Source organism: Podarcis gaigeae, assembly GCF_964106915.1.
Source record: "Podarcis gaigeae genome assembly, chromosome: 6".
NCBI classification, from domain to species: Eukaryota; Metazoa; Chordata; class Lepidosauria; order Squamata; family Lacertidae; genus Podarcis; species Podarcis gaigeae.
This window is the reverse complement of record NC_139682.1, coordinates 6407852-6416568: the sequence shown is the minus strand read 5'-3', so window position 1 is coordinate 6416568 and position 8717 is coordinate 6407852. Positions and strand designations below refer to the sequence as shown.

The 8717-nt window shown below is 51.5% G+C and overlaps 1 protein-coding gene across 3 annotated transcripts in view; it reads left to right on the top strand.

Annotated features, from left to right (window-relative positions):
* Nucleotides 1-1460: 1460 nt before the first annotated feature.
* The window catches only part of SAMD10 (sterile alpha motif domain containing 10), a 51396-nt gene continuing 44139 nt past the window's right edge, over nucleotides 1461-8717 (top strand). Inside the window, exons 1-2 of one of the 3 annotated variants that reach the window (XM_083744731.1) lie at nucleotides 1991-2223; nucleotides 2257-2648. In XM_083744731.1, coding sequence (XP_083600857.1) covers nucleotides 2537-2648 — 112 coding nt within the window. In that variant the 5' untranslated portion in view covers nucleotides 1991-2223; nucleotides 2257-2536. Of the gene's footprint in view, nucleotides 2649-8717 lie in introns of all 3 variants that reach the window. The other 2 variants (XM_083744730.1, XM_083744732.1) reach the window with 2 other exon arrangements.

Here is an 8717-nt window from a genome sequence, read left to right as displayed (position 1 = left end):
CTTCAGGCATTCCAGGCCTGGCCAAACTTGGCCCTCCAGCTGTTTTGGGACTACAACTCCCATCATCCCTAGCTAACAGGACCAGTGGTCAGGGATGATGGGAATTGTAGTCCCAAAACAGCTGGAGGGCCAAGTTTCGCCATGCCTCCAGGCCCAATATAACCAAACTTCCACAGCTCTAACTGCACTTGTGCAAGCCTGCATCCCTCGCAGTGTCTCCTTCCTTCCTTCCTTCCTTTGTCAAGGAAGAGCTGTAGCTCAGGCTAGAGTGGCGGCATTGTATGCAGAAGGCTAGAGCATGAGACTCTTAATTTCAGGGTCATGGGTTCGAGCCCCACCTTGGGCAAAAGTTTCCTATTGCAGGGAGTTGGACTAGATGACCCATGTGGTCCCTTTCAACCCTACGAGACTACGAGAGCTACTGCTGGCCAATGAAGACAGTATGGATTAAAACAAAAAAAAATTCCTTCCAGTAGCACCTTAAAGACCAACTAAATCAGTTCTTGGTATGAGCTTTCGTGTGCATGCACACTTCTTCAGATACACAGATATACGCATGCACACGAAAGCTCATACCAAGAACTGACTTAGTTGGTCTTTAAGGTGCTACTGGAAGGAATTTTTTTTGTTTTGACTATGGCAGACCAACACGGCTACCTATCTGTAACTGGAAGTATGGATTAAGGTGGTCTGTTTCAGTGCAAGGCAGTTTCCTGTGTTCTTCTATTTCCTATGTTCCTCTGTCTTCCCTGCTGTCAAGGCACAGTCTCTCAGCTCCTCAGGAGGCGGCTAGTTCCCCATCTCTCTGACTGCTGTTGTCAAGCGCTGTGTACATTGAATGGCACCCGCCTTATCCCTAACCGACTAGCTAATAGCAACCATTAATCAGGAGGGGGGTGGGGGAAACAAAGTACCGAGAGAGGGAGGAGTAAAACAGGCAACTCTAGAAAGACGTTGGCATATGGCTACAAATATATACTGTACTAGCTGGTGGCTTGAGGCTAAATGACAGATGAGCTTCCTTGCGATCTCAGTGTATGTTTTATTTTAATTTAATTCTGAAAGTGGCTGAGAAGCACCTTAAGAAAAGGCAGTCTGTAGTTTAAAACACCCCCCAATAGCAATAAAGCCAAGGGCATTCTTCATAATAATAATAATAATAATAATAATAATAATAAACTAAAAGATTAATCAATTCAACCCTCTGGATGCCTACACGAAGCTCCAATGAATTCGATTGGGTTGCTCTCCGAGGTAAGCGTGCATAGGATTACTTGGGAGTAATCCATTGATCTGGGTAGATATGCATAGTATTGCACTGCAAAAGGCGTGGGGTAATAAAGATAGAAATAAATAACACCAGGTACGGCTGGGAAAACCAGCCCAACCAGAGGCAGGGCAGGGCGAGGCGGATCGGGGCGTGTGCGCAGCGGGAGCACGTGCGCGCCCAAGCGCGGGGCGACGGCGGAGGCCTCCCCGAGAGCGCCTTTGCGCGGTAGCCGGCCAAGCCGAGAGCCCTTCGGGGCGGTGGCCGCCGGGGAAAAGCCAGCGGCGGGATGGGCGGGATCGCGCAGGGGGAGTTGCTGCCCGCCGGAGCCAGCCAGCACCCGGCCGGATGGTGCCCACGTTGGCCTGGCGGCCGAGAGGTGGCCCGCGAGCCTTGACCTCGCCTCCAGCCATCTCGATCCGCCAACGCGCCCTCGCCAGCCGCGCTACGAAGCACCTCGCGGTCGGGCACGCCGTGCGGCTTCCGGCTCCTTTCCCCGGCAGGTTGCAGGCCCGATCCCGGCGGCTCCCTCCTCCCGCGGCTCCTCCTCCTTTCGCAACCCCGCGGAGAGCTTCTCCTCCCTGCCGGAGCCGGGGTCGTGCCTGCTTGGCCCAGCCCAGGCGCCGGCGAAGGGCTCTCGGCGCGCTGGAGACGCGCGCAGCGGCGCTCCAAGGCGCGCCGCCACCAGCAGCACCACGCCTCGCCTGCTTGCCGGGCTTTGTCCGGGACTTGCAGGCAGCCGCTGCGTCCGCGGCCCTTCCCCGCCCAGCTCGTGGTGGGAGGACCGGCGGCGGCGAAGGCGAAATGATCGCCTTGTTGTTGGACTCTGCCGTGCGCCTCCCTGCGCAACAAGGCAGGGGCTGGCACGGGCGGCGGCGAGGATGACCTTGCAGGGATGTCGGCGAGGGGCGTGTTTGAGCATCGTCTCCCTCCGATCCGGCAGCAGCAGCAGCGTCGTCGGGTGACTTGAGAGTAGGGGAGAGAGAGAGAGAGAGAGAGAGAGAGAGAGAGAGAGAGAGAGAAAGAGACAAAAGCGGGAAGGGAGGAGGGCAAGAGGAGGAGGCGGATTTGCAGTGATAGGCGGTGCGCAAGGCGAGCGCTGGCCACTTTGCCGAAGTGTCTTGAACGTGGAGAGGAGGAGAGCGCCGGGCTCCGTCCACACGAGCGGCAGCAACACGGGCTCCTGTCCTGCCCCGCCCAGCCCGGACCTCTTTGCGCGAGACCGCCGGTCGTCTGAATTCCGCCGCCCATCCCCGCGCCTCGGGCCGCATGCGCTTGATGTTCGCGGAATTCCGCTCCAAAGGCAACCCCTTGCCGGACACGGGAGGGGGCCATGAACGGGCTTTGGCGATGAACTGCGGCGAGACCAAGGAGATGGAAGGTAAGAAAACGGCCGGGGTAGCCGTCACGGGGGGCGCGCCTGGGCAGCTTTGGGTACCTGGCGACCCTCGCCTGTGGCTCTCAGGTGAGCGGGGTGGCTCTTTGTTCTGAGTCCGGCTCGAGGGCTTGGCTGATGCCCTCCGGGGCTCTTCTAATCATCGCATGCAAGCTGGGACACCGGAGGGCGTTTGTTCGACCTCCGTGTTAAGTTAGGCGCGCACGGTGTGTGGATGAGGAACAAGAGCTTAAGAGACTGAGAAAGGGAGGTGAAGGGTTGGGGGTCGCCAGCTATTCTTCCGTCTTGCGGGTGAGGATGAAGGATGAGCATGCCTGAGGCTCTGATGCGCGTAGGTGGCTGGGCAGAAGAGGTGGTGTGGGGCTCGGAAGGTGCCCCGATGCTTGCGAGTAGCTTCATGTGCCCGTGTAGCTTCATGTGCCCGTGTAGGGAGGGAATGGTTGCACGGACTCTCCCGAGCGCTGGGTTTCTGAAAAGATGTCTGACCTGGTAGCCGTCCCCTGCTGTCAAGGTAGGTTGCTGTGGCGCCCTTCCAGGCGTGCACAGGAAGCACTCTGCACAGGCTCAGTGTCCCTCTTGGCTTCTGATTCCAATGTCAGAGGTGAAAATGAGGCTCTGTGACTTGGCTGCTTTTGTGGTGGTGGGTCCTGGGCATTTTTAAAGTGAACAAAATGACAAGCTGGCTTCCCTGGGCACATCTGCATGTGAGCCAGCTTCCTTGAGCTAGGGGTACCTCTGCTCCTGATTTGACCTGTATGGGATGGGAAGTGTTTGAGACTGCCAACTGACAGCAGATTAAGGAGGGAGGTTGCTGCTGGGAATGCATGTATCTCAGGCACAAGGAACACTATGTTGCTGGGGCTGTTTTAATTTCTTTTTTTTTAAAAAAAAAAGAGGTTGCGGGTGTTAAGCCTGCTAAGCCCCAGTCTTTGGCCTGGGTACCCTCAGATGTTGTGTAGAGGTTATTCAGTGTGGGAGCGACTGCCATTCTGCACATGGTCAGGGGTACTCTTTGCTCTGCAGGTGCTTTTTACATTCCAAATTGCTGAAAACCATTCCCTGCCCTTAGAGAGGCTTCGCTTCTAATTAGACCTTCTGTGGAGTGCTGTGAGTTTTCCAAAGCAGAGTATATTCTACCTGTCCAATGTGAGAGCTGTAAAGTGCGATAGGAGAGAGAAAGAATAGCTTTGCATCCAGTTAGAACAGCTGTGCTGGATGAGACCGATAGGATTTGAAGTCCAAAATACAGTATCTGGAAGGCTGCCGGTTGCTGGAAGCACAGGGCAACTAAATAATTTTGCAGCACGTATGCCAGCCATGTTTACTAGGGAGTAACTCCCACTGCTTGCAACAGTACTCATTCACAAGTACGTGCACTGAGCATTGACAGACATTTCCTAAACAAGGAGGCTCCCTTTGTACGGAGTGTTGGTCCATCCAGCTCGGTTATTTGTCTCCGTTGATCAGAAGCTGCAGTCCAGGATTTCAGACGGGAGTTTCTTGCAGCCCTAACTGGAAATGTCATTGGGAACTGAACCTGGGACATTTGGGTGTGATTCTACCACTGAGCTATGGTTCTTTCAATAAGCCCCACTGAATTCAGCAGGACTTAATTCTGAGCACATATACATGTTTAGGGACAGATACCCTTCCTAAACAAACCACCCTGGGAGCAAGCCTTGAGGACTCGCAGATGTGTGTAAACACCATTTCCATGCAATCTCCCAGACTGAATAATTCAGAGTAAATGTGGACGCGCTGTTCGGAGACTCACAGGGGCGAGAAGGCGGTAGAGGAGTAATCTCAAGATCCCCACCGTGTGTTATCCCTCGACATCCTTTGATGACCTTGTCAAGCTCTGAGTGGCGAAAGGGTGGTCTCCATCAAGGTTCTCACCGACCTCTTTTAAAAGGAGCAAACGGGTTTCCGGTCAGCGTTTTGCAACTGCGAGGAAGGAGGCTGGGGTGGTAGTTATTCCGCAGCGATGCACGACAACGGCGTACTGCCGTCACATTTATACGGTGCTTTAAAATGTACAAAGCAGTCCATGTTCGTTCTGGGCTAGACCAGCGCACAACGCAGAACAGGCAGCTGTTATATGTGGGGCAAGAGTTCGGGTCCTCCAAACTAACTAGAGAAAATCCTCTGGGGTGAGAGTGGGGAGGATCCGTGGCCCTCCAGATGTTGAGCAGAGGTCAGGGATGAAGGGACTGTACCCCAATATTTTTGACACCTTGTGGGAAGGATCCAAAGACATACCAGAAATCTTGGCTTCAGCAGTTAAAGTGGATTTAAAGCGCTGTTGTTGCCCTAACAGAGCAAATTAACTTTAAAAAAACAGAGAAACCAGTAGGAGAACACTTCAATCTCCCAGGACATTCTATACAAGATCTCAAAGTAGCTGTTTTACTACAAAGAAATTTCAAAAATAGACTGGAAAGAGAAGCTGCTGAATTGCAACTTATTACCAAACTTAAAACCATGGAGAGACCTGGTCTGAACAAAGACATTGGATTCTTATCTCATTATACATGACAAAGCCATTTTTCACCTTCTCACCCCTTGCTTTTTCCTGTAAGACCTATTGCAGTCGTTAAGAGTCGTCAACAGGCTCATCACAGCTATCTGCCAATCACCCATTCCTACCACCCTTCTGAGTAATACCCCTCCCCACCTTCTCACTATATAGAAGGGTCTGGTAACTTCTGTTTCAGTGTATCTGAAGAAGTGTGCATGCACACGAAAGCTCATACCAAGAACTAACTTAGTTGGTCTTTAAGGTGCTACTGGAAGGAATTTTTTTGTTTTAAAAAAGGACTTTTGGTGGATAGGAAGTTGGCAGGAAAACACACTGCGAAGTGTGGAGGGGGGATGAATGAACAATTAAGAGGAAGAGATAGATAGACAGACAGACAGACAGATCGAGCAAGCAAGCCAGCCAGCCAGCCAGCCAGCCCCCTGCAAGTGAATGGGAATGAATGCTCACTGTCGTATAAATACCCCATAGGAAAATAAGAATGAATGAGTAAAGCCCACATAAGATTTGAGAAAGCAAGTAAATGGGTTTCCTGGAGGAGGCCAGACAAAATCTGAAAGACTGCATGGGCCCCATAATATCCTTCCTGGACCATTGGGATATCATGTTGTTGGGTGGGACCACTTTCTCGCCTTCTGCGCAAGCAAATCAAACAGAAGTTCCTCCTTTATGCTCCATTCACTTTGATGGAACTGGAAAAAGAGGTCTCAGGAGAAGACATAATTGCTGCCCGCCACCACTTTTGCACTGGGAGACAGTGTACCGTAGTGGTTAGAGCTGAGTTTCAGACTAGGACCAGGGCAATCTGGGGTTGGCCCCCTATATCTGAGACATGAAACTGAATGGAGTGACTTGTCCTAGTCACCCACCTACCCCGCAGGGTTGTTGTGAGGCTGGATTGGTGGATGGGAAATATACATGCTGCTTCTATATGGAGTTGGACTAGATGACCCTTGGGATCCCTTACAATTCTATGATTCTTGGAGGAAGGACAGGATACCAATGTAGCGCTTGAGTAAGTTCCGTTGAGCGACTTCTCGTGAATAGACAGGCAGAGGCTGGTTGTTGTTCGTGAGTGCTTGACTAGGCTGAGATTTGAACCCGGGACTTCTTGGGCCCCTCCGGACCGATGTCTTTTTGTGGATGTATCCTCCCAACATATCATTGACACAATAATGGTGGATAAAAGGTAAAGGACCCCTGACAGTTAAGTCCAGTTGCAGACGACTCTGGGGTTGCGGCGCTCATCTCGCTTTACTGGCTGAGGGAGCCGACATTTGTCCGCAGACAGTTTTTCTGGGTTATGTGGCCAGCATGACTAAGCCACTTCTGGCACAACGGAACACCGAAACCAGAGCAGCGCACAGAAACGCCGTTTACCTTCCCGCCGGAGTGGTACCTATTTATCTACTTGCACTTTGACATGCTTTCGAACTGCTAGATTGGCAGGAGCTGGGACTGAGCAACGGGAGCTCACCCCGTCGCGGGGATTCGAACCGCCAACCTTCTGATCAGCAAGCCCAAGAGGCTCAGTGGTTTAGACCACAGCGCCACCAGCATCCCTTCAGTGGCGCATTAGCTGTGGATTTATACTTGACCACCCGCATGCCCTTCTGCTTTATTAGTTCTGCAACACTTCTTACCGCATAGTTGCTGGAAACAAAGCCGTATGTCTACCCTGAAACTTTTGCAGGTGCAGAGGTCATTGGAAGCAGGTTTGCGTATAACAGCCCAGATAGCATCATGAGTGGAAATCATCAGGAATGCAGAAGGAAAGGGATTTCTGCAGGGACCCTTTATTCCCTTACAGCTCAAGCCATGCAGCCATGATGTTTGAGGCTGCTCTCCTGTACAAAGCATGTAGCACTAAGGTCATTCTATCTTGGAGTGCTTCACGTGCAATATCTCAACTGTCATAGAATTGTAGAAGTGGAAGGGACCCTTCGGATCATCTAGTCCAACCCCCTGCAATGCAGGAATATGCAGCTGCCCCATACGGGAATCGAACCTGCAACCTTGGGGTTGTCAGCACCACACTCTGACCAACTGTGCTATCCAGGCATCAGCCCTCACAACAGTCTTGCAAGGAAGGGATAGTTCTGTTGACAAAGCATAAGGCTCTTAATCTCAGGGTTGCGGGTTTGAGCCCCACATTGGGCAAAAGATTTCTGCATTGCAGGGGGTTGGACTAGATGACCCTGGGGTTACCCATTCCAACTCTACGGTTCTAAAACTGATTGCTGGTGGTTCATGTAAGGCAGAGGAATGGCGATGGCCCTAGGTAGCTTGAGACAAGTGGGGCACCTGTGCGAGGGGATCCTGCTGTAACGAACGAAAGCAACACATCCGCATCAAACCAAACCAATATAAATTCCCCTTTCCCCAAATCAAGTCACTAGTCCATTTGATCTGTGAGCCACTTTGGTTTGCTTCTGGGCCGGATGTGTTGGCAGCCACCCCAGTTGTTTAAACAGCGGTGTGCCCTACTTACAGCACTAAAGAGGGGGACGACGGCCCCAGTTTGTTACAGGTGCTGGGAATTGTAGCTCTCAAATCCTGGGAATTATAGTTCACCACACACAGAGGTCTAATTCCCAGCACCCTTAACAAACTACAGCTCCCAGGATTCTTTGGGGGAGCCGTCTGCTTTATCTGGTGAGCACGCAGCCATAGTCTAGCAATCTAACCATTGTGACACGCTATCTCTCTAGCATGGAAGGGGGGCTGGGTAAGCAGGTTGGGGAAGTAACAACTTTGGCCAGCCCCTACCATCAAACTATTGCAGCTGTTTTGCTGCAAGTGCTGAAAGCTCTGGCTATTTCTCTCTGCGGTTCACGCTGCTTCCCAGCTGAGCAGATGCCGATGTCCTTGCGTCACATCCTTGCTGTGGTTTGCGCTTAGCAGCCCATCCTAGCCTTAAAGGCTGAGGCAGGACAGCCAGCCCCGTGACTCAACTCAGTATTATTCCCATTTTACAGATAAGGAACCGAGACTGTGAGAAAGTGACTCACCCATGCCTCCTAGTGAGATTGCATCTCGCCAGAGATTTGTGAACTCCAAGATGCTGCTGTAAGATTTGGACCTGGCTGCTAGCCCAGCTGGCTTTTTAAAAAGGCAAGGATTATGTCAAATTCATTGCAACTAAAAATATTATGAGCAAGTTCAGGCCTGATAGAAGCTGCATTATCTTTTCTGGCAGCTTCTACTCCCAGATATGTGGGAGCCAGTTCTGATTACTTGCTGAAATGCACTTTGCACATGCTCGTATTTTCTTTTTATTACTCGCATATTCCATAGCCAAACCCCAGAACAGTAAGTTCTTGGGCTGAGCATTGGCTCAAGTGCAGCCCCAGCAAAAAAAAAAAGCCCATTGATAAAACGTCCCCATCGTGTTTTACAATGTAACAGTAATTTGAGTGTCTTACCCCTCAAAAAAGGAACGGAAAAAAGCTTGTCATAATATTTACGCAGAGGAGACTGACGCCGGGAGCTGGCGAAGCAAGATGTCGCAGTTGCAA